We start from the raw sequence: 26,720 nt of genomic DNA, 5'->3' as shown, positions 1-26,720 counted from the left end.
GCCGCAGAGGCTCCCTTTTCTTGAAGTAAAATCTGCTGATTTTAGGCGTTTTGTAGTGACTGTTTCAATACTTGTTGCCATTTTTCTTTCTATTATTGATGAAATGAAAATGAAAGAGAGATTATTACTCACGGATACACTGGCTGGCCATGCTTGCTCCAGGATCAGACGTAGTATATCCAAGTGTACATGTCTTACAGAACAGCTGTTCACTTAACGGCTGGTAAGTGCCAACTGGACACACACTGCATACCAAACTAACAGGGTCTCTGAATGATCCAGCTGGGCATTCTGTGAAAGGTTAAATCCATGTATTAACATGAACAAGAGGGTCACGATGACCCTGGATCGCTCACCTGAGTAATATCAGCTACATGTATCAGATGTCAAACTGGTGCTAACATTTTAAGAAAGTAGGTCAGTAGGTCACATTCGTGGTCACTGAAAGTCAGTTTTAAGAGCAGGGTGCAAAACTGTACATGTCACCCAAAGTTCAAGGCTGTATCTTAAAAAACAAGAAAGTAGGTAGAGGCAGGGCCACTTTTCACCCAAGGGGCATATTTCGAAAAATCTTGCTAGAAATCAACTAGGCTATGATACGTACCACATATCAAAGGCCTAGGCCTTGAACTTTCTGACAAGAAGATTTTTTTTTCCTATATAAATCTATGTAAAACTTGGGACACCCTGGGTGGGGCTTCTTTTTAACTAAGGGGCATAATTTGAATAATCTTGGTAGAGGACCACTAGGCAATGCAACATACCAAATATCAAAAACCTAGGCCTTCCAGTTTCAGACAAGAAGATTTTTAAAGTATCTCCTTTATAAGTATATGCAAAACTATGGACCCCCAGGGAATGGCCTCTTTTCAACCCAGGGTAATAATTTGAATAATCCTGGTAGAGGACCATAAGGCAATACTGCATACGAAACATCAAAGGCCTAAGTCTTGTGGTTTCAGGCAAGAACATTTTTATTTTTTTTCCTATACAAGTCTATGGAAACCATGTGACTTGGGTCTGGGCGAGGCCATATTTGACCCTAGGGGGATAACTTTAACAACCTTTGTAAAGGACCAACAGATGATGCTACACACCAAATATCAAAGCCCTAGGCCCTGTGGTTTTGGCCAAGAAGATTTTCAAAAAGTTTTCCATATATAAGTCTATATAAACCATGTGACCCCCGGGGCAGGACCATGTTTTACCCTATGGGGTTAATTTGAATAATTTTAGCAGAGGACCACTAGATGATGTTACATACAAAATATCAAAGCCCTAAGCCCTGTGGTTTTGGACAAGAAGATTTTCAAAGTTTTTTCTATATAAGACTACGTAAACTATAATTATCACCCCCAGGGCCGGGCCATATTTGACCCTAGGGGGATAACTTGAATTAACTTGGTAGAGGACCATCAGATGATGCCACATACCAAATATCAAAGCCCTAGCTTCTGTGGTTTTGGACAAGAAGTTTTTTTAAGTTTTTCTTTCTGCATGGATTTCAATACTTTGGGCAATTTTGATAGGGGGCACCCAAGGATCATTTCTGTGAAGTTTAGTGTAAATCTGCCCAGTGGTTTTGAAGAAGAAGATTTTAGAAATTTTAATTAAGCCATATAGGGAAAAAAGCCCTGCCCCCTGGCGATCATGTTTTTTTACTGAAACAGAATGGCTTAGGCAATTTTGGTAGAAGGTCACCTAGAGATCATTTCTACAAAATTAAGTTTTGATATCCAGCTAACAGTTTCTGACAAGAAGAATTTCAAAGTTTTTCCTTTCAGTTGCCATGGCAACCAGAGTTCTGGATGGAATTAAATTCTTAGGGCAATTTTGAAAGGGGACCACCCAAGGATCATTCCTGTGAAGTTTGGTGTAAATCTGCCCAGTGGTTCTGGAGAAGAAGTTTTATTTACAAATTGTTGACACACAACGCAAGACGGACATTGAGCAGTCTCAAAAGCTTACCTTGAGCCTTTGGCTCAGGTGAGCTAAAAAAGGCTGTTACACTTTAGTAACTGAATGCAAAATGTTTGAATAGAAATTTGATGAATGCAAAGCTAATTTTAATGTCTAAAAACAAGATGAAGATAAACAAACACTAAGTATATTTCCTATTTACTTTTTCTGAAATTTTTGAAAATGCTGTAAAGAAAGATTAGCTTTTTGTAGCTTGCTTGATTTATTTACCTTTTGAGCATTTGATCAGATATCTTTATTGCATCAATATGTTTTAATGATTAATATCAAATCTAAAGTCTTCATTAAAAGTAATTCATTCCCCAAATAAAGTCTTGCAGTGGTAATAAATAACACTCAATGTATCCTTTTGAATACTACTAAGAGAACCATTTCTAATCAATCAAGAGTATAATTTTATACTTATTCCAGAAAGAGTTATGATTCTTGTGCTTTTCCCTTTATTTCAATTTTATCATTGAATCAAGTTACATGAAATTCCCTTCGAAGAATTTAAATTTACTTTCTGTATTCATTTGAGTGTGAAAAGAGTTTGAACAAGAGGGTCATTGACCCTAAAGCGTTCACCTGCGTACAAGGCTTCAAGCGTGTTTGTATAAGTAGAGGGTCACACAAGAACAATTTGTGCAAAATAATTTTAAAATCAGGCCAAGTTTCACAAAAAAAGATTTTTAAAGTTTCCACTATATACAAACAGGGAAAAGTGACCACGCCCTCTGGCAGCCATGTTTTTTGATGATTCAAAATAATTTGAACAATCTTGGTAGAAGGTCACACATGGACAATTTGTGTAAAATTATTATAAAATCGGGCTAGCAGTTTCACAAAAGAAGATTTTTTAAGTTTCAACTATATTCATATAGGGAAAAGTGACCACGCCCTCTTGTGGCCATGTTTTTTGACGAATCAAAATAATTTTAACAACTTTGGCAGAAGGTCACACAAGGACCATTTGTGTAAAATTATTCTAAAATTGGGCCTGCAGTTTCACACAAGAAGACTGTTAAAGTTTCTACTATATACATATAGGGAAAAGTGACCACACCCTGTGGCTGCCATGTGTTTTGACAAATCAAAATAATCAGAACAATCTTGGTAGAGGGTCACACAAGGATCATTTGTGTAAAAACATTTTAAAATCTGACAAGCAGTTCCATACAATATGATTTTTAAAGTTTCCTCTATACAGTTACATATAGGGAAAAGTTACCATACCCTCTTGCGGCCATGCTTATTGATGAATTGGTATAATTTGAACAATCTTGGTAGAGGGTAGCATAAGAACTATTTGTGTGAAATTATTTCAAAATCGGACCATTGAGGAGATGCCGTTCAAATTTTTTTTTATTTTTAGCTCTGGCAGCCCCTATGTGCAACCAAGCAGAATTGTTTGAACAACTTTGGTAGAGGACCACCTAAGGAACATAATGACCAAGTTTCATCAAAATCCATTCAGTGATTTTGGAGGAGATGTCATTTAAACACAAATGTTGACGACGGATGACTTGACGCACAGATGCACACATGGACGACAGACACAGCATGATCACAATACCTCTACATGAGCACTTTGTGCTCAGGTGAGCTAAAAACTGAGAACAATATGTTATAAATATTTACAACAAACTTATGCTTGTGTTCTCCATACTTCTGAGTTATTGTTCTTGGTTTACTTACTCATCTAAAGATAAAAAGATAAATGGAAGTCCGACAGTTTGTCTACTTCATGTTGGTGAGGTTTCAATTTGACCGAAAAAGTAGGGGTTGAGTACATATTGAGGTAGTGTGATGGACAGACTTGCCAGAAAACAGACAATTCAATCACAACTTGCCTTCTCTAAGGTTCTGACAACAGGAGGATTAGCAGCATCACAGCTTCAAAGCACAAAAAGGAATATAATTATATCATAATTGTCCTGGTGTCACAAATTGACATACGGGCCTTATTTTATCTGTAGTGTAAATGCAGGTATTGCATCATCTTTTTGTAAATTTTTGAGTTATTGAGGTAAATGTCAGATTTCATGCATAAAATACCTCTCATGTTTTTCTGTATTTCATAACTTAAATTTCCATGTAAATTTCATTAAATTTGGTTCAGTAATAAGAAAGTTGATATTTATAATAAGTTGTAATTTATGTTTTTATCCCCAAAACCACTATAATGGGCCTCAAATTGTCAATTTAAATCTGCGCCAAAGTAGTTAGATTCCCCGGCTATATCGTGAATCCCGTGAAAATGACAATAGTCATAGCACACCGATTATCCGTGAATCCCATGAAATTTAGTATTTGGCGGGACATTATCCTTTAAATAGACTGGACTAGATATGCCTTGCGCACACCACCTTCCGACATTATAGACGAATCTATGTCTGAATTATTTTCTTGTTAGAAATTTATGCTCGATCGAGGTAAGAAATTTATTTGTTAGATTTTTGTATGATTTTTGCATTACGATTTTTATTTGGTAAATTTTTGTTCATTCTACAGAATTCTGTAACATTTACTTTTCGGCATATGATTTTGGCTAGTTTCGGTATGTCAGGATAATTTATTAAATTTTTCAGACTTTTGTAAATTATTTAGAACGAGGAGTCTAAAACGTTTCGTTTATATAAGATGTTAGATTTATACTGAAATTTGTATCGTGATAATTGTAAAGCACTGTTTCAAAAACTTATGTCAAATATTTTGTTAATTATGGAACGCCATTACTGCATTGTATTGTTATGTATAAATCTATATGGCAAGTCTAGTACCATGTATGTAATATATTATTGTAATTTGTAATTGTGTGCCAGTCTATAGCACATCTAATTAATGTCCGTTGTAGTGTATGGCATTATATATTATATCGATACCAACTATGATATAACGTTTGATTTATATTGAATTTTTTTAATTTGTAGTTGTAAATAATATCTGCAGTTTATCATGTCCGTATCTATAATGTTTCATCATATACTTTTCATATCTTTTTCATACTTTAACTTTAGACTTTAGTCTTTTAAGTAAGCAATTTTTGTAATAATGGAAGTAATTAGTGACGTATTTTAATCACGTGACGTCTGAATTTAGTAGCACATATATTTTGTATAAGTAGCACGTATTATTTATGGGAGGCTACGGAGGTATGGTGTACCCAAAGGAGCAGTTTTATGCCCTGACTTATTTGTTTTGCTATGGTGCTTACCATATGTTATATATTTTAGGGATACTGAACTTTTATTTTTTTCTTATAATCAGTTTTTTTTCTTCATATCATCTATTCATTGTAAATAATCATCTTAATATGTAAATAAATTTGTAAATATTGTAAAGGGTGTTGATTTGTTCTGATGGTTACTGTTGCCGGTACGGCCTTTCCTGTCACGCCTGGCTTTGAACAATGATACTTTAAATATACAGCTTCCTTGTATGTACCATTTGCAGAAACTACAATAAATACTGTTACTTACCTCCAGGTCTGATTACTGAAAAGTAAGAAAGAATATAAATGTGTGTTGTTGTTGTTTTTTTTTCAAATTGATAAAATTTGCTATGGAGGTGACTTTATAATTTGTTTACCATGCTATATGAACATAAGTATTAAGCTAATGTTTTCAATACATTTTTTGCAAATTATACATTTTCATAATGATGTAATATCCAACGGCAGGTTAGAAATAATAGTAACAGCAGAAAAAAATTATCCAAGATGTACAAGAATATAAGATTCTTTCACTGGTTGTAGGTGCAGATGGTAATATCCGGCCTCCAGGGTAACTGTTTAGGCGGTAACGAGGCTCCCTGCCGAGTTACCGCCTAAACAGTTACCCGAGAGCCGGATATTTCCATCTGCACCTATAACCAGTGACAGAATCTTTTTCTTGCATACCGATTTCAAGAAATAATAATAAAAACTAGAGCTATCACTAAAGGTTATGAATGTACCCCCCGCATGCACTGACACAGTACATTGCAATTTGATGCACACAAGATCGCATAATTATGTGGACTGTATGTATATAGACTGTATGTATACAGTATAGTAACAAAAAACAAAGTCCCATAACTATGCAGAATATTTATCTAAAAGAATGTAACATGCACCATGCACAACTAGGGTTGGTACTGATCACTTGTGTGAAGTTTCATTAAATTGTGTGTAAGGGTTTGGTAGATTAGGCACGCACAAGATTGCATTATGCAGACTGTATGTACATAGTATGTTAACAAGAAACAAAGTCCCATAACTCTGCAATTTTTGTCGCTGAAAGAACCTAACATGCCCCATGCACAACTACTGTTGTTACTGATCACTTGTGTGAAGTTTCATTAAATTGTGTCAAGGGGATGAGGAGAGATTGTGCGCACAAGATTGTGTCTATGTATATAGTATAGTAACAAAAAAAACAAAGTCCCATAACTCTGCAAAAAAAATTTCTGAAAGAACCTAACATGCCCCATGCACAACTACTGTTGGTACTGATCACTTGTGTGAAGCTTCATTAAATTGTGTCAAGGGGATGAGGAGAGATGGTGCGCACAAGATTGTGTCTATGTATATAGTATAGTAACAAAAAAACAAAGTCCCATAACTCTGCAAATTTTTTTTCTGAAAGAACCTAACATGCCCCATGCACAACTACTGTTGGTACTGATCACTTGTGTGAAGTTTCATTAAATTGTGTCAAGGGGATGAGGAGAGATGGTGCGCACAAGATTGTGTCTATGTATATAGTATAGTAACAAAAAACAAAGTCCCATAACTCTGCAAATATTTTTTCTAAAAGAACCTAACATGCCCCATGCACAACTACTGTTGGTACTGATCACTTGTGTGAAGTTTCATTAAATTCTGTCAAGGGGATAAGGAGAGATGGTGCGCACAAGATTGCGTCTACGGACAGACGGCCAGACGGACAGACAGACAGACAACCTGAAACCAGTATACCCCCCCTTACAACTTTGTTGTCGGGGGGTACAATAAAATCAATCGAGCAGCTTTCTTTTAAGAACTATTTCTTATAGCAGTGTATTTAAACAAACGTCCGTAAACAGGCAAGACGTCATGACGTTTCAAATAACAATGTTCAGTCCCGGTTTTGTTTTAGGCTGTGACTAAATACAGAGTTGGTGCGCCCGTGATATATTACAGACTCCGGTATATACCGGATTAACTAAATTTGAACAAAAATACCTTAAATGTATATATTTTGTAACCATGGTGATTCTAACCCTAACCTTTAGTCAATATATTATGCACATTATACACTAAATGCATGCGGACATGCAAAAAAATGAGTATTTTTGCCGTGCGTTCCATTTGATAATAATTCCGCGCATGCGCCGAACGGCTGCACCAACTCTGCAATGAGAAACATTCTTTGTTTTATCGGTTGCAGCGTAACGTTATGAATTTTTGATCAAATAACGTGATTTGAATCGACAAATATACTATCAGGAACCAATAGGAACTGTCAAGCTATTGAACTTTTATTCCGTTTTTTAAATAAAACATAAATTACTACATAAATCTTCTACATATATGTAGTTCGTAATACGTCATTTACAGCACGAAAGTCATCTTACACCCCAGGGTGTAAGATGGATTTTTCCAGCACCAGTAAAAATACCGGAAATCCCCATCTGGTATGCAAGAAATCAAGATATTCAAGAGACAAAAAAAAGGTTCCTTAGATCTAAGACATCCAGATTGACATTGATCTTGAGCCAAGAATTCAGGGATGGCGAAATCTGATTTTGACTTGCTTGTCTGTTTTTATTAATTGCTTTTTTTGTACTTGTCCGTATGATAGTTATATAGTAAATTCTGGTCAAATTTCACTTGTCCGTACAAGCTTTGGGACAACCTGGGCAATATGGACAATTGAATTTGCCACCCCTGACTTGAAGATCTCATGCATCTGCTTTATAAGGCTTTCTTAGAGAATTTAACAGTTCCCTAATTAGTATAGAAATGGTTTCAATGTACGAGATGTTTTACGGCCATAATGCCCTTTATCATTTATGCACAACCTTACCCCAGAACCAACTGGAGACCATCGTCAGAAACAGTGGCTTCAGTAGATAAACATATTTGTGGCGTAATTCTATCCCAAAAAGAAACGTTGAAAATTATGATTCAAACAAAGACAGGTCTGCAGACATTTGAGCCACACCATGAGAAAACCAGCTGGGGATGCGCAGGCTAGTCTGGATCCATGCTGGTCGCAAACCTACTATGCTGGTTTTTTTCTTATGGCGCCACTCATTTCTTGCTCATTATTTGATAAAACAGAAAAGCGATGAAGTACTATAAAAGTATACTTACAAGTACAAATAAGATTCTGAACATCTTCTAGTTTGCTTGGATCAGTCAGATCGCTTGTTGAAAATATAAACTTATGTGGCACACCTCCTGTTGTCTTTTTTGCTGTGATAGTGTCCAACTCATCCTCAAATATATTACTGCCGATACCAATAACTATCATGTCTATACCTGCCTCCCGAGCTTTTCTAGCCTCCTGTAGATCAAGACAAAACAAGTTTGATTTCCAATCTAATTTAAAGTAAATTGCAGGCTGAATTTAAGCAATATCTTCTCTTCTGCTCAAAAGAAACAAAAACAACAAGAGCTCTTCAAACAAAAAATGCCCGCTGTGATGCATTCAGTAATTGCACAAGGAACAGAAATTATATGCTCACTGTAAACAGAAGTTCTACAGTTCTAGTTCAATGTGACCTTGACCTTAAACCTATTGACCTCAAAATCAAGACGGGTCACCTGCTGGTCATGATCAACCTTAATGTTAAGTTTTGTGATCCTAGGCCCAAGCGTTCTCAAGGTATTGTCCGGAAAGAGTTTAACTGTTCCGGGTCAATGTGACCTTGACCTTTGGCCTACTGACCTTAAAATCTATAGGGGTCATCTACTGGTCATGACCAACCTCCCTATCAAGTTTCATGATCCTAGGCCCAAGCATTCTCAAGTAATTGCCTGGCACTGGTTTAAATGTTCCGGGTCACTGTAACCTTGACCTTTGACCTACTTACCTCAAAATCAATAGGGGTCATCTGTTGGTCATGATGAACCTCTCTATCATCTTTCATGACCCTTTCTTGAAGGGGGGCATAAAAATATTGTTAGAGTTACAACTTCCAACAACCATGTCCTTAATCCAAGCATAACAAGAGGGCCATGAAGGCCCTGTATCGCTCACCTGACCTATTGACCTAAAGATCATCAAGATTAACATTCTGACCAAGTTTCATGAAGATACAGTCATAAATGTGGCCTCTACAGTGTTAACAAGCTTTTCCCTTGATTTGACTCGGTGACCTAGTTTTTCACCCCACTTGACCCAGATCTGAACATGACCTAAAGATCATCAAGATTAACATTCTGACCAAGTTTCATTAAGATATGGCCATAAATGTGGCTTCTACAGTGTAAACTTGCTTTTCTTTTGATTTGACCTGGTGACCTAGTTTTTGATCCTACATATCCCAGATTCAAACTGGACCTTGAGATCATCAAGATTACCATTCTGACCAAGTTTCATGAAGATATAGTCACAAATGTGGCCTCTTCAGTGTTAACAATCTTTTTCTTTAATTTGACCCGGTAACCCAGTTTTTGACCTGACATGACCCAGATTCATCCAAGACCTAAAGATCAACAAGATTAACATTCTGACTAAGATTCATGAAGATACACTGGGACCCGTTATAACGCTGTAGTCGGGGTCCAAGGTTCGAGACCCGCGAATCTAGCAGGGTTAAATTTATAACGCGCGTTGATCGTATCAGCGGTATATGCAATACCCCACCCATCGGTAATGTATTAGACGTATTTTGGACACTGTTTTTTGTTAATAAGAAATAAGAATCGTATAAATGGGACATTTATTTACCTTAAATGCTACTGAAAAATACATTAAAAGAATTATAACGCTGTGTCATCTTCTCATTTTGTCATGATTCTAAAAGAAAGTTGGAATTGTGTATCCCGGAAGTAAACATATATAACGCTGTGTGAGGAATGCGCGGTCGTGAGAATTACATATGCAATACAACTGCACTGGGGGTTCATGTAACTAAAAGAGAAAAAACGCGGACAGTCTTAAAAAATTTAATTTTGAAAACATGAAGAAAATCGATAAATAAGATTGAAAATTGTTAAATCACCGTCGTTAATATACGATATTAAAAAGGGAGAACATTCTCAATATGGTTTTCAGTTTGTTGAATCTTCGTTAATTCCGATGAACTGAGTGTGATGATTACGAAAAACGGCTGCATTTTATTACAAAACTGGGCATGTTGTTCGATTTTTTATTCACTCAAGTGTTCATGTCATCCACTTCATGTCAATTGGTGCAAACTTAAACGATTTGATAGCTGACTGACAAATGTTACACCCTTGTTATGCAAACAATCTAATTTTGACACGGTACTGATTGCCTAATTGTCACATATCTATATGTATTAAAACTTTAACGAAGGCAATATGCAAACAAGTAGCAAGCTAGCAGACAATTATTGATTTCTGACACAGTTGTCATGGCAAAGGTGATAAAGTACAAAGTATACAGTTACATGTAGTTTTAACGCTGGTTATGATCAAATTAAATAACATCCGCGGACTCGTTTTTTTTTTAACCCCCGAAAATTCCGGAGCCAAGGGCCTACCGCGTTATAACGTATACTGAGTAGTGTTATAACGGGTTTCGAGTGTATAGTCATAAATGTGGCATCTACAGTGTTAACAAGCTTTTCCTTTGATTTGACCTAGTGAACTTTTTTTGACCCCACCTGACCCAGATTTGAACTTGACCTATAGAGCCTCAAGATTAACATTCTGACCAAGTTTCATTAAAATATGGCCATAAATGTGGCTTCTACAGTGTAAACTTGCTTTTCTTTTGATTTGACCTGGTGACCTAGTTTTTGATCCTACATGACCCAGATTCAAACTGGACCTTGAGATCATCAAGATTAACATTCTGACCAAGTTTCATGAAGATACAGTCATAAATGTGGCCTCTACAGTGTTAACAAGCTTTTCCTTTAATTTTACCTGGTGACCTAGTTTTTGACCCAAGATGACCCAATGTCAAACTCGTCCAAGATTTTATCGAAGGTTACATTCTGACCAAGTTCCATTAAGATTTGGCCAAAAATGTGACCTCTAGAGTGTTAACAAGCTTTTTCTTTGATTTGACCTGGTGACCTAGTTTTTGACCCCAGATGACCCGATGTCAAACAAGTCCAAGATTTTATTAAAGGTTACATTCTGACCAAGTTTCATTAAGATTGGGCCAAAAATGTGACCTCTGGAGTGTTAACAAACTTTTCCTTTGATTTGACCTGTTGACCTAGTTTTTGACCCCATATGACCCAATATCGAACTCATCTAAGATTTTATTAAGGATAACATTCTGACCAAGTTTCATTAAAATTGGGCCAAAATTGTGACCTCCAGTGTTAACAAGCTTTTCCTTTGATTTGACCTGGTGACCTAGTTTTTGACCCCAGTTGACCCAATATCAAACCTGTCCAAGATTTTATCGAGGGTAACATTCTGACCAAGTTTCATTAAGACTGGCTCAAAATTGTGACCTCTAGAGTGTTAAGCCAAATTGTTGACGATGACGACGACGGACACAGGGCGATCACAAAAGCTCACCTTTGAGCACTTCGTGCTCAGGTGAGCTAAAAAGGTGCGCAGATTTACCACAGATGAATATTTTCTAAGGTACTATGTTTAATTACAAAAACACACTGAAACACAAAGTATTTAGGCTCCATAAAAAGAGTTTCGTTTTCACCAACTATTTAAAAACTAGAAATGTGTCACAGACACTGATGCCCCCGCAACATGAGAAAGGTTATAGGCATGGTACTGCTCACAAACTAAAAGAAGGACCCTTTGTACTATTTACTTACAAAAAAATATATTGTAGGAAAACCAGAAAATTTAGCAATCTGTACATGTAGCGAAAATTGGCAAAGTTAAACCAAGGACTGTGACCTTGACTTTTGAGCTAATGAAATGGTTGTTATGATTTGTGTCAAATTATTCTGAAATCGAACCATGCATGCCAAAGTTATGGCCCAGACACGAAAACCACTTAAGTAGTGAAAATTGGCTAAGTTCAACCAAGGACTGTGACCCTGACCTTTGAGCTAGTGAAATGGTTTTTGCATAAGACATATTGTCTATCCATGCTTATCATTCCTATCAAATTATTCTGAAATCGAACCATGCATGTCAAAGTTATGGCCCGGACACGAACACTACCCTTTCTCCAAACACACAAACACCTATGGACAGGGGTAACACTATATGCCCCCTCCATTTCATAAAAACAACCTGTGACCTTGACCTTTGAAGGTGTGACCCCAAAAACAATAGGGGTCATCTACTCTACAAGTTCTATCACCCTATGAAGTTTGAAGGTTATCACCCTCTGAAGTTTGAAGGTTGTAGGTAAACAGATAAACAGTTACTATTACTTGTTTGTATATTTTTCTGTATCAATTATTTCTTCAACAAGTTGAAACAGCAATTATATCTTGATTTTATTGAAATTGAAAAAATCAGAATGATAACACAGTTTCAAGAATGAAATGTTGCCTGAAAATTTTGTATCGCCGAGGATATTTTGACTAAGAATCTACAGAATTTTAACTACACATCAAGGGTTTTTTGACTACACCATCATTTTCAATGCCAAGGGGATTATGTCCATCAAAGGGATTTTACCACTATGTCATTTTCCAGCCAAGGGGGTTTTTACTGACTGGATTTTGTTATACACTCTACTAAGGTATACAATTTTGGTTAGTTTATCAGGCTATACAACATTATGTTTAGCTGATAAGGGTCCGACAGTATTTTGCATGTGTTAGACAAACAAAAACAAACCAATGCATACCTTTGTTGTTTCTGATGATTCATCAGAATTGCCATCTGTCAAAAGCACAGCGATTTTTTTCTCTTTGGCAGACGGATCAAACAATTCTACCATCTTATTAACTGCTGCAGCTGTGCCGGTTGTCTTGTATGTTGGGTTGATATTTATATTCTCCATGAAATGGGCATATAACTCAACATAAGTCTTGTATTGTCCAAGTGCTATATGATTTGGCAAAACTATGTTAGCAAATGCAAGAGCTCCCATATCTACTTCCGGCATTGTAAATCTAGAAAGAAAACAGAATATATTCATCCTGTAATAAAAATATTTTATGTTTGTTTCACTTATTCTAAAAGTAGCAAAGTTTTTAAATTCTGAAAAATATAAATACTATGCATCAGCTTTTTATAAAAAAATCTCTCTCTCTCTCTCTCTCTCTCTCTCTCTCTCTCTCTCTCTCTCTCTCTCTATATATATATATATATATTATGTTGGATAGAGTTTTTAACCTCTCTGAACTTCCAGAAATAGAATCAGATAAGTTCTTAAGGCAAAATATTCAGATTTCATATATCATTAAAATACAGAGTTTTGGTTGATTTTTATTAACAATTAACCGCGAAGTATACACACATGACATCACCTTAGTGCAAGAAGTGAATAAGTCCTTCTTTAAGTCTATGCAGTTATCCACTTCTTGTGTTGAGGTGATGATGTGTTCTGCATGTAATGGAGGTAAAAGTCTATGCTAAATGATAGTGACATCTTACAGTATAACAATAGCTGCACTGAATAACATTGAACGAGCTTTTCGCTTTCAAACACGTAGCTATAATGTTATGATCCCTACATACCCACTCATGATGGCTGCAGTAAAAGCTTTCACATCATCAAAAATGGAGGTTATACTTTCTGAAGCATCCAGTATAAACAAAATTCCAGCATTTCCGCTACACTGAGCTGAAAATTGGATGAAAACAGTTTCCTGAAATTTTCATCTGATAAAGTGACTTGCATGTTTAAAAAACTTCTTTAGATCTGCATTTGGATGTTATTAAGACTTAACCTGCTTGTAACTGTCTTAAAATTATCACAAAAAGTTTTACTATTAAAATACAAGATAGAAAACATTACTTTCATTTTCATTGTAGAAAATAAAACTGAAACTAACGTAAGATTTAAACAAGAGCACCGCCTTGCGGGTGCTGATGCTCATCTGATTTTTTTTGTATAATAGAAATATTGTCCTACCCATGATTTTCTAAGTCTAAAAAGGGCCATCACTCTTGCAAAAAGCAGGATAGAGTTATGTTTCTTGATGTACAGTGTCCACTTATGATGGTGAAAAACTGTTGCAAGTTTTAAAGCAATAGCTTTGATAGTTTATGAGAAAAGTTGACTTAAACATAATATTCAACCAAGAAAATGATTTTTCTAAGTCCAAAAGGGGCAATAATTATTGCAAAAAGCAGGATGGAGTTATGTTGCTTGCTGTACAGGGTCAGCTTATGATGGTGAACAAGAGCTGCAAGTTTTAAAGCAATAGCTTTGATAGTTTAAGAGAAAAAGTTGACCTAAACATAAAACTTAACCAAGAAATCTGATATTTTCTAAGTCCAAAAGGGGCCATAAATCTTGCAAAAAGCAGGATGGAGTTATGTTTCTTGCTGTACAGGGTCAGCTTATGATGGTGAACAAGTGTTGCAAGTTTTAAAGGAATAGCTTTGATAGTTTAGGATAAAAGCTGACCTAAACATAAAAGTTAACCAAGAAAACTGATTTTCTAAGTCCAAAAGGGGCAATAATTCTTGCAAAAAGCAAGATGGAGTTATGTTTCTTGATGTACAGGGTCTGCTTATGATGGTGAACAAGTATTCCAAGTTTCAAAGCAAAAGCTTTGATAGTTTAGGAGAAAAGTTGACCTAAACATAAAACTTAACCAAGAAATCTGATATTTTCTAAGTACAAAAGGGGCCATAAATCTTGCAAAAAGCAAGATGGAGTTATGTTTCTTGCTATACAGGGTCAGCTTATGATGGTGAACAAGTATTCCAAGTTTCAAAGCAATAGCTTTGACAGTTTAGGAGAAAAGCTGACCTAAACATAAAACTTAACCAGGCAACGCCGACGCAGACGCCGACGCCGACAACCGCTCAAGTGATGACAATAACTCATCATTTTTTTTCAAAAAATCAGATGAGCTAAAAAAAAAACTTACTTGGCAACCTAAGAATATCTCCAATTCCCTGGGCTTGAAAATTGCCCCTTGCCACTGAAAAAAGAAATCACGCTCTACTGAAAGATGAAGAATTCCATTTAAGAATTTTTACCTAATCGTCAATATTTTGAGTGTACTGTATCTTTTTTATCAAGTCAACTTAATGGTCAGCAAGAGTGATTAAAACATTATATACACATATGTTCAGTCTGATCAAGATCTGCACTGTTTGCCATTCAGTCAGTATGTTTTTGGCAGGTACCCCTTTTGTATTGTCCAGATTGAAAGACGGACAAGTTCATTACAGAAATTTAGCGGGGTAAGGGTTAAACATTATATGCTCCCATTTGATAAAACAATATAAAGTCCAAAATTGGGGCATAAATAACGAAAAGTAAACAAGCATAAAGTTCATAGTAATATATGTGTGTCCACTTCATGCTGGTGATACATATCAATTTCCAATTCCATCGGACTGAAACTTACGAAGGAGTAAGCATGCAAATTATTGTTACACAGGATAACATTTCAACAAACAAAGAGTTCAATATGAGCCAGGGCCAATCACCCAAGTAGGACTTCTGAGTGAAAATTCTGTAAAAGTTTTATGAAAGTTATTTAAGGCAAACAAAACACACAGGAGAATACAAACAAGTAAATGATAAAACAATGAAATATTCCTACAAGCAATGAGTGCAGCATCCATTTCAGGTGTGAAACGTAACATCTGCCAACTGGTCTGCAGGAATGCAAGCTCAGCCTCGCTATTATAAGCCATGTTCTTTAAGTCCACCATATCTGTCTCTGGTCCAACACCAACAGTTGCCATAGCAATGCCTTCAGAAATAAAATTCAATGAATATCATTACTTGACAGTATCTTTATCTGTTAGTCCTCTTATTTAAATCAATAAGATGATTTTAATGACTTTCATTTTTTTAAACTGAATGCTGCTCTGTGCTGAATATTCAGTACCATAGAGTATCATTCTCCCTATATACTTAATGGAAGTAAATATTTATTGGAGTCGCACCATGAGAAAACCAACATAGTGCATTTACAACCAGCATGGATCCAGACTAGCCAGCACATCCGTGCAGTTCCATGCTATTTGCTGTTTCTCTAATTGCAATAGGCTTTGAAAGTGAACAGCAAGGATCCTGACCAGACTGCGCGGATGCGCAGACTGATCTGGATCCTTGTTGGTCGCAAATGCACTATGTTCGTTTTCTCATGGTGCGGCTCATTTCCCTTGAAGATATACCTGCATCTCTGACTTTCTGTATTCCTTCATGAAGATCATCTAGAACCACATCTCCTTGCATTAACAACAGAGCAACTTTTGCTACATCAGGTCGGCCATGAAGACTGAACATAGTCGTCAGATAACCGAGAGCTGCCAGCATGTTGGTGCCTCCTGAGAACAAGAAACAATTAGATAATGTATACACAGAATCTGATGTTGACTGTGCCAGAAAATATATACTGCTAGGATATATGTTTGTTTCAGAGTAAAATCGAAACATCTGTCATTGCATGAATAAAATTTATGTTCTATTCTGTTTTGTTTAACACAAGATGAAACATTTTGAAAGTATGGTTTTTACAAATCAATGATACTCTGATCCTACAAGAAAGACATCATCTAAGCTAAGCTCAATAGGGAGAGCAGAGAGCGCAGATCTGTGGAGTGCAGGATTGTCTAGAATGAGTCTGTAGGACACAGGGTGTGTTCCCACTGGTACATTTGTCAAAAGTAAGGGGAAATAATTCAAATGTTTGCAGTATTAAGGGGGTATAGCCTCAACAAACATTTTATGAAAAGGATTCATTATTCTAGGCCATATACTTTTTGAGCTATGAGCATCATAAAAAAAAATCCTTTATTTTGCTATTTTAAGGGCCAAAACATGTAATAAGCGCTAAGATTCTCAAATACTTTTTGAGCTAGGCACATAATTAGGTGAAAATGTACATTTTTGACTATTTCAGGGGCCATAACTTTCAAAATTGGGGGTTGACCCAGCCAAAAAATAAAAGGTGTGCATGTTTACTTCATGATAAAGACTCAAACAAGTTTTCATCCATTTATATTATACACTTTTGAGCTAGGTGTGTAACAAGGGAAAAATGTGATTTTTTGACTATTTCAGGGGCCATAACTCTAAACAATGAGGTGGAGGCAGACAAAAACTAGAAAGTGCGCAAGTTCATATGATGATAAAGACTCACACAAGGCTTAATCACTTTATACGTAATTTTTTTTATAGTTAGGAACATCACAAGGTGAAAATGTGCATTTTTGACTATTTCAGGGTCCATAACTCTGGACATAGGGGGCGGACGTAAATGAAAAATAAGAGGTGCGCAAGTTCATATCATGATTAAGACTCATGCAAGGTTTAATAAATTTATATTAAATACTTCTTGAGCTAGGTGCATCACAAGGTGAGAATGTGCATATTTGACTATTTCAAGGTCCATAACTCTGGAAATAGGGGGCGAAGCCAGACGAAAAATAAGATGTGCGCAAGTTCATATGATAATAAAGATTCATGCAAGGTTTCATCAATTTATATCAAATACTTTTTGAGCTAGGCCGTCACAAACTTCAAACGGACGGATGGACTGACAAGACCAAATCTATATGCCCCCACAACTCATGAGGGGAGGGAGAGGGTAATATCAGGCACATGTTTAAAGTGGCAAAATGATGCTAAAGTATTAGAAAGTAGGTCAGCAGGTTACATTCATGGTCACTGAAAGTCAGTTTTAATATCGGTGTGCACACCTGTATGTGTCATCCAAATTTCAAGGCTGTATCTTAAAAACACAAGAAAGTAGCTCAGTAGGTCAAGACCACAGTCAAGTAACCCCTAATCACTCAGGGTCATCAGGTAATTATAATTAACTCATTAAGGACGCAAGTCGCATTTATGCGTTCATTTTAACTCGTATCGAGTACCGCATGTCGTATTTATCTGTCAAAAGATAACAGGCGTGTATGCTGAGGATCGCATAAATGCGCTATCCGCCTGATAGTACTGTATGCCGCGTGATGTGATTTTACGTTTGTAAAAGTACCAACGATTGAACTGCTGTCAAAGTCAACCAATGAAAATATTTTACTCTAAAGATTTATAAAACCCGGAAGGGATCGAAACAATCAAAATATTTATTATTTAAGCACGTTTTTTTTTAAATATGCTCATCACTAAATATCGGGATAAGAAAGTTATTTGTAGGTATTGCCTGTTTTATCTTCTCATTCTATTATACCGCAGAATCTTTCTTTTTTATTCAGTAATTTTAATTTTATTAAATAAAGTATAATTTTGTTCTTTCATAATGTCATTTGCTTTAAAGTTTAGCAATAGATGATATTTGAATAAATATAAAATAATCAAATAATGGCTGTTTTTCTTGAATATTGCAGTTTTCCATATTCATGTTACTTCAGTTGGCCTGTAAAATAATTTTGCAAATCAAAATAATAGTAAATTTTAAATTATTCATAAGATCATGAATTGTAGTATCAGTTTTGAAAACTTAAGTTTTATTCATCTTTTATAAACAGATGTTTGTCCCTAATTTTGATCAAAGGATGCCTAGATCTTATCGATTATTGATTATCAGTGAAAATCCATGGGCATACAAAGCAGATAAATTGATAAGTGGCTCAGAAATGTATCGGAAAATTGATACCAGTAATTAAGCGGCGATATGGCTGCAGGTATTAATGAGTTAAACGGTCTAGGAAATATGATATGATAATTTTTGAAGTATTTATTCCTGTAATTCTTGTAACAAGTGACCCCAAAGGCAGGGCCTCTTTTCACCCAAAGAGCATAATTTGAACAATCTTGTTAGACATCCACTAGGCAATGCTACATACCAAATATCAAAGGCCTAAGCCTTGAACTTTCAGACAAGAAGACTTATTTTTTCCCTATACAAGTCTATGTTAGAATTGGGACCCACAGGGCAGGGCCTCTTTTTACCCGCAGGGGCATAGTTAAAACAATTTTGATAAGAGGACTTCAAGGCAATGCAACATACCAAAAATCAAAATCCTAGGCCTTGCAGTTTCAGGCAAGAAGATTTTTAAAGTTTTTTCCTATACAAGTCTAGCTAAAACTTCAAACCCTCTTCAGGGCCTCTTTTCAACCCAGGGTTATAAGTTGAACAATTTTGGTAAAGGAGCACAAGGCAATGCTACATACCAAATATCATAGGCCTAGGTCTTGTGGTTTTATACAAGAAGTTCCTATATAAGTCTATGTTAAACTTGTGACCCCTGTTGTGGAGCTTCTTCTCACCCCTGGGGCACAATTTGAACAATCTTTATAGAGGACCATTAAATGATGTCACATGCCAAATACCAAGGCTCTATGCCTTGCGGTTTTAGACCTAAGATTTTTAAAGTTTTTCCTTTTGGTTGCCATGACAACCACAGTTCTGCATAGAATTCAATTCTTTGAATAATCTGAAAGGGGGCCATCCAAGAATCATTCCTGTGAAGTTTGGTGTAATTCTGCCCAGTGGTTTTCAAGAAGATTTTTTTAGAAATCGTTGACGGATGCACGACACATGACCCACAACGGACATTGAGCAGTCACAAAAGCTCACCATGAGCCTTTGGCTCAGGTGAACTAAAAATGGCTTATTCTAAAGATTTTAAGGTAATGCTGAAAACCCATGTTTGACAAATATCAAACAAGGATAAATATTCATCAAATTTACCTGTAGGTGTCAAATCAAGCTGAGCAATTTTAACATAAAGAGCGGAGTAGAATTTGTCAGTTCCCAAAGCTATTTCTTTCCCTGTTCCTGTATTTACGTCTTTACCAAACGTTATTACTCCACCTAGTACATCGTTTACACCAATCGGGTATCTGTCATAAATATAAGTGATTTAATAAGTACTATAAGTTACAAATCCTCATACTATACACCTTCTTAGACTGTTACGTTCAGTGAATATCACCAATATAATAGTTCAAGGACAATAAATAGTGTCAAAAATCTGATACAAACTGTAAAGGGACACAACATTATATCTGGGCCATGATGTTATTTCTTTAGTATAAAGAATCTTCTTTATTTAAGAATCAGTAAAAAAGGTTTGGTGCCAATAAACATCAAGAAGGAGTGCTACCATTTATTTACAGTCGAATACCATTACCTCGATATTCAAGGGACTGTAAAAATTGCATCGACGTATCCGAAGTTCGACGTAACGATATCGACTATTAGGGACTACTTTTTACTTGTGTTGGACGTCTATATTGTCATTATATCTAATGCTTTTTTCCAGAGGGCTTGAAAGTGGAAAGAAATAATATTAAACGTAAATATGATTTTCATTTTATTGACAAATAAAACATGTTAATCAAATACATACATCATGTCAAACTAAAGTCTTCTTTCATCAAGGGACAATACCCTGTATTTACCGTTGATAAGACATATTAGATATGCGAGTTTCTCCCCTTATCTGCCCGTAAGGTAACGTATGTTATCACCAATCATTCTGATCCATCAGATGTTCGACATGGTACCCGACACGAACCGGAGAACCATGGTAGACCTCTGGTATGCGAGAATGCTCACCAATAAACAGTGTTGTCATTATCATCCATAAAAGAATAGAAAGGACGGAATGGGAGTCCGTATATTTAATGCAAGAATTTATTGGATAAAATATTTTCACGATCACCTCAAATATGAACGGAATCAATAACCAACCTCATTAAAACATAGCTATGATGTAATATAGTCATATAAATTAAAATCATAAAAATCATTTTCAGCAGTGATATGCGAATGACATTTTAATTGAAAACATTCAAATTGTGAATTATAGGTATCCAGATAAGATAATTTTGATTCATCAACAGCTTTTAAAACTCGATTTGTAACATTTAGTGTTACAATAACGTTTTGCTTCTAGGCTTTCTTTCGGTGCGGAGATGCCTGGTTATTAAATGAAAGTTCATTTTTGAGTACAAGCTATGAAATGGACTAAGGCAGTCTGACATTGTGGAAAGTTTTACTTGCAGCAATTAAAAACACATGTATTTACAATATGTAACAGTACAGAAAGAAATGACAATTTAAGACACCAGTCAAATAATTAAGTACTAAATCTTTAGGTTAATCTGGCCGCTGTCTCATTTGCATTTGCTTAGTTAATTAAGTATAATATGTTGCGCAACAGAACATCTGGTTGTATATCAGTATGGATAGCGCACACTGCATGCAGTTATGTAAATTCGCATTTCTGTGATCAAAAGTATTCATAAAAATTTCCGAAAAAGTCAACGTTATAGGATAGATTTTTAGTATAGAAATATGATGATTTATTTAAAAATCTAGTTAATTTTCTTTCATTTCTTTTCATCATAAAGTTTTTCTTTTTATAACTGACCCTTATACAGGCGCGGATACCTGCTGTGTTTACAGAAGTTTTATGGTATGATCATGCTGACAGCTACTATACTTAACACATTGCTATTAATCAGAAACACATTACACGCTTATATATGTGAATACTAAGCAAAAAGTCAAACCTGCTATATGCTTTTTTATTTTAAAAGCAATATTACTGTAATACTAAAATCCATTTTAAATTAAAAGATATCAAGTTAAAAGATATATCATATCAGTCCATCGTTCTCATTTAGACTTAGAATAGTTTAGACAATTATTTGTTCAACTGTAAGCTTCGTAAACCTGATAATAAAATTATATGTACTCGAATCTGTGTGTCAGTAGCATATTTTATATACTTCCAGTAGTGCTAAATTTATCTGTCAATCAATTATATCATATAGCAGTCTTGTCATACATAAACTAGTAATAACAATAAAAACAAGAGCACCGCCTTGCGGGTGCTGACGCTCATCTGATTTTTTTGTATAATAGAAATATTGTCCTACCCATGATTTTCTAAGTCTAAAAAGGGCCATCATTCTTGCAAAAAGCAGGATAGAGTTATGTTTCTTGATGTACAGTGTCCACTTATGATGGTGAAAAACTGTTGCAAGTTTTAAAGCAATAGCTTTGATAGTTTATGAGAAAAGTATACCGGTACTTAAACATAATACTCAACCAAGAAAATGATTTTCTAAGTCCAAAAGGGGCAATAATTATTGCAAAAAGCAGGATGGAGTTATGTTGCTTGCTGTACAGGGTCAGCTTATGATGGTGAACAATGTTGCAAGTTTCAAAGCAATAGCTTTGATAGTTTAAGAGAAAAAGTTGACCTAAACATAAAACTTAACCAAGAAATCTGATATTTTCTAAGTCCAAAAGGGGCCATAAATCTTGCAAAAAGCATGATGGAGTTATGTTTCTTGCTGTACAGGGTCAGCTTATGATGGTGAACAAGTGTTGCAAGTTTTAAAGCAATAGCTTTGATAGTTTAGGATAAAAGCTGACCTAAACATAAAACTTAACCAAGAAAACTGATTTTCTAAGTCCAAAAGGGGCAATAATTCTTGCAAAAAGCAAGATGGAGTTATGTTTCTTGATGTACAGGGTCTGCTTATGATGGTAAACAAGTATTCCAAGTTTCAAAGCAATAGCTTTGATAGTTTAGGAGAAAAGTTGACCTAAACATAAAACTTAACCAAGAAATCTGATATTTTCTAAGTACAAAAGGGGCCATAAATCTTGCAAAAAGCAAGATGGAGTTATGTTTCTTGCTATACAGGGCCAGCTAATGATGGTGAACAAGTATTCCAAGTTTCAAAGCAATAGCTTTGATAGTTTAGGAGAAAAGCTGACCTAAACATAAAACTTAACCAGGCAACGCCGACGCCGACAACCGCTCAAGTGATGACAATAACTCATCATTTTTTTTCAAAAAATCAGATGAGCTAATAATAGTCTTATGTTCATATAGCTGTGATTTATTCTGTTATGCATTAATCTGATTCTGATGAATAACTATGGAAGCGAAAACTCTGTAAAGGTTATAAGAATTCTCATTTTTTTTTTATATTTTCTAAACTGAATCTCAAAAGTTATGCTATTTTTATTTCGCAGGCACTAATGATAATTATTTTAGAATTAAAATAATTTAATTTATTTTTTCTCAAATTGTTGCTTGTTAATTACCGTCTGCTAGTTTATTAAATTGTCGTCTGTTTTCGTAGATAAACGTGTCATCGATATTGTTACACTTGGCTGATCTGAACTGGTTCCTATTGATACTGGTACCCAGTCGATATAATATAAATACCAATATCTCGTGCTGTTCTCTCACATTTTGCTAGCTACACCGTCGGTAACGTCAAAACTACCCGCCCGCCACACCCTGTATTTATAGGAAACTTTCGAAACATAGAGTTTTGCATCTTTAATTTCGGGCTAGTATTGTAGTTTTAACAACTTGCTAGAATACTTTGTCAGTATTTTATATACACTTTACTGATCTATTTATGTTGATCTTACATCATCTGTGGAATGTTTTATGAAATTGGTTCAAAGTTGTAAAGGAAATTTGCATAAAGTCCATCTATTTAGCAATAGCTAACGTTGATCTTCTAGTTCAAGTTAATTGTTATTGTCCACCCGGTCTTGACGACTGAGTTGTTAGGTACTGCCGTCTTTTTACTTACAATTGCAGGGTTAAACCGTGCCAAAGTAAATTGATGAGGGTGATATACCGGATAGCAATAACACCGCAGGAGATAACACATCCAGCCATCAAAATGTATGACGGGGCTAGATGTCATCTTGTTACGTGACCAAGGACTTCCAAATGTGAGATGTTCATACCGTGTTATGAAGAAAAAACTGAGACATTTTGATGCAGTGTATATAAATTTTGTTATTTAAGAAAACGGTTTAGCATGGGCGTGACTATATTTGTATAAGACTCTCCAGTATAATTTGAAAGATTTTATACTTCTTTAAAAAGGCACGGGATAGTTGATTGATATTAATATACGTATTTCTAGTATTAAAATATATAAACTAAATGTACAAGAAGACAATAGTGAAGTAATAAAATTATTAGAATAAGTTTCACTTTTTAAGTTAAATGTGTCGTATTGACATGAAATTCAAGGACAGGAAAATAATTATAGGAAGTATTGACTGTCGTAAATATTATTTCATGTGAACTTAAAAACTTTGTGCTCACAGCTGGATATCACTAAGAAAATTCTGCTATTATTTGTGGTAACAATTATTATGTAGGACACTGGCTTTTTAACTGTGACATTTGATAGACCTTAATATTAGTTTTTCTTCATCTTGTCATAATACTATAAGTACAAGGTGTTTATTTATAATACTGGCTTGATGGATATTGTCGCTTATAATATGTTAGCGGTAAAATTCTGTCGGCCGTGAGGTGAGCGGATACGGTGTCTGTATGTTTGCATTCAAGTTGCGTACTTTGGGGTATCATATGTTCACCAGTTTGTGTTAACTGGATAGTAAAAGGTTTTGCCCTAGTACTTGGCAATTCCTAGTGTTGCGTGTGTTGCGTATGTTGCGTTGCTCTCAGTGGTGTCACTTTGCCTTGCCTTGCCTTGCCTTTCATTGACTCGTGTTGCGGTTTCGCTCATTCTCGGTGAAACCCGAAATGGGTGGAATGGTAGCTCGACGTTCAATTGAAATTGTTGTGTGTTTGCATTTGAGTGATACCTGTTATAAAGTGCAAAGTGTCTTGTGTTGCTTTGCCTTTGAGTGACACCTGTTACAAAGTACAAAGTGTCTTGCGTTACTTTGCGTTGTTTGAGTGATACCTGTTACAAAGTACAAAGTGTCTTGCATTGCTTTGCCTTGTGGTCCGTTGTGTTATATTGCCTCGCTTTACATTGGCTAGGGTTGTGCATTTGACCGCATCCCGGTGACACCCGGGCTGGGTTGGATTCACAATATGAAGTTCGATGGATTGCGCAGTTGCGTTGTTTTTGCAAGCCTTGGGTTGGTGCATCTGTTCTCCTCTCGTTCGACGGATTTTGCTGTGCTTTTAACGACTCTACATGGTGAGACCCTTGTTGAGTCATGAGTGGCCGATCAACTCCCAATATTGTCAATATACTTTTACTGAATTTAATTAAATTATTACAAAATGTATCATGCGTATGTTTAACTATCGTTGTAAGTATCAATGCATATTCTTGATGAATAAAGAGTGTTGTATGAGATAATTGGTTTTTATTTTGAGTAATAAAATAATATCTCATTTATTTCACTTTTACAAATGTGCAACCGATAATTCTGTCAGTCACAGTGTAGCGCGGATGTTAAATTTACAAAACTATAAACTGTGATTTTGACATTACACATGTAACAATCTGTTACATTCTAAGACCCCGAATATTTTAATGACACGTGGTTGCGACAGTTTACAATTTTGACCGCAACAATGACACGTGGCTTTGACATTGATCGCAATACAGAGTAATATTTGACACCAGATTTTTTACATAAAATAAACGATATGTAACGCAAAATGTGATAAAGACAATATTTTATCTTTTATTATTAAACAATCAGTCAAAAAACTTAAGCTATACAATTGTATTCTAGCTACGATAATGCCATTCTAACATCTTTGCCTCTACTACGGAATACTTCAGGCAAGGCAGAGACTCTTATCAGCTAACAGAATAACTCGGACATTTTGGGCAGAGTGGCTAAAATGCAATTTTAGCCGTTTTTAAATGCAAATGGGCGGCTGTTCTCGCACCCCGCTGCGGATAGCTTGATAAGACGCCTAAGAAGAAAAAAGTTGGGTATGATAACTTTTTAATTTTTGAAAATATACATTTAAACATTAGTATTATGATTCCTTCCCTAAACAAGTCTGAATGCAGCGGTAAAGTTCCTAGTTGAGTAATCAATTTGACTGTGCTTCGATAACGAAAATTTGCCAGTTAAATACACATATTGTTACTCAATCCTAAATGGTAGATTTTTACTCCGTCAAACAGAAAATATTCCATCCAAATTAGTTGTTATAATGGAAAACAGCTTTCCTGCTTGCATGGTGTTTTATAAGACTAATTATTGGGAATTAAATGCAAAACTTGCTGACATTTAAATTGGATTAAAGATTAAATAACAAACAAAACAAACACACAAACTAACTTGAATATAATTAATACATCGCCGGACAACAATAGGTTAATTTTCACGCCTTACAAATAACATGGATATTTTTGACAAACTGTGATATCGACGAAAACAGGTGTAAAAACAGTACAGGTAAGTTGACGGGACTGAAAAGTCTCATCGAGCTAAACGAAATATCGAGCTAATCATATCGAGGTAATGATAAATAATTACATTAAGATAAATAGGGAAAAATCGGGACGGACTCAAACACATCGTGCTAACCGGAGTATCGAGCTAACCGATATCGAGGTAACGATATTTAACTGTATTTATTATGAAAAAGATTTCAAAATCGAAATATTGTAACAAAACAGTGTGACACTGAATTCACACAATATGAATACATTGTAAGGCATGTTGAGCATGGTTCCCTAGAAATTTACAAATTCTTAAATCATTCAACAAGACTGTAACCAATTTATTGTGATTTGATAATACTGAAACATGATCAGGGTGGCTTCATATCAATC

At 35.4% G+C, this 26,720-nt stretch overlaps 1 protein-coding gene across 1 annotated transcript in view; it reads right to left on the bottom strand.

Moving 5' to 3' along the window:
* The window catches only part of LOC123562048 (uncharacterized), a 332,465-nt gene that overhangs the window by 206,824 nt on the left and 98,921 nt on the right, over positions 1–26,720 (bottom strand). The window contains exons 21-29 of the mRNA XM_053524913.1: positions 19,852–20,003; positions 16,373–16,525; positions 15,793–15,945; positions 15,109–15,162; positions 13,745–13,850; positions 12,909–13,176; positions 8,300–8,492; positions 5,442–5,456; positions 133–291 (exon numbers count right to left, since the gene is read on the bottom strand). Coding sequence (XP_053380888.1) covers positions 133–291; positions 5,442–5,456; positions 8,300–8,492; positions 12,909–13,176; positions 13,745–13,850; positions 15,109–15,162; positions 15,793–15,945; positions 16,373–16,525; positions 19,852–20,003 — 1,253 coding nt within the window. The remainder of the gene's footprint in view (positions 1–132; positions 292–5,441; positions 5,457–8,299; positions 8,493–12,908; positions 13,177–13,744; positions 13,851–15,108; positions 15,163–15,792; positions 15,946–16,372; positions 16,526–19,851; positions 20,004–26,720) is intronic.

This window comes from Mercenaria mercenaria, chromosome 2 (assembly GCF_021730395.1).
Source record: "Mercenaria mercenaria strain notata chromosome 2, MADL_Memer_1, whole genome shotgun sequence".
NCBI classification, from domain to species: Eukaryota; Metazoa; Mollusca; class Bivalvia; order Venerida; family Veneridae; genus Mercenaria; species Mercenaria mercenaria.
Note: the sequence above shows the minus strand (reverse complement) of the source record. Positions and strands in the feature narration are given on the sequence as shown.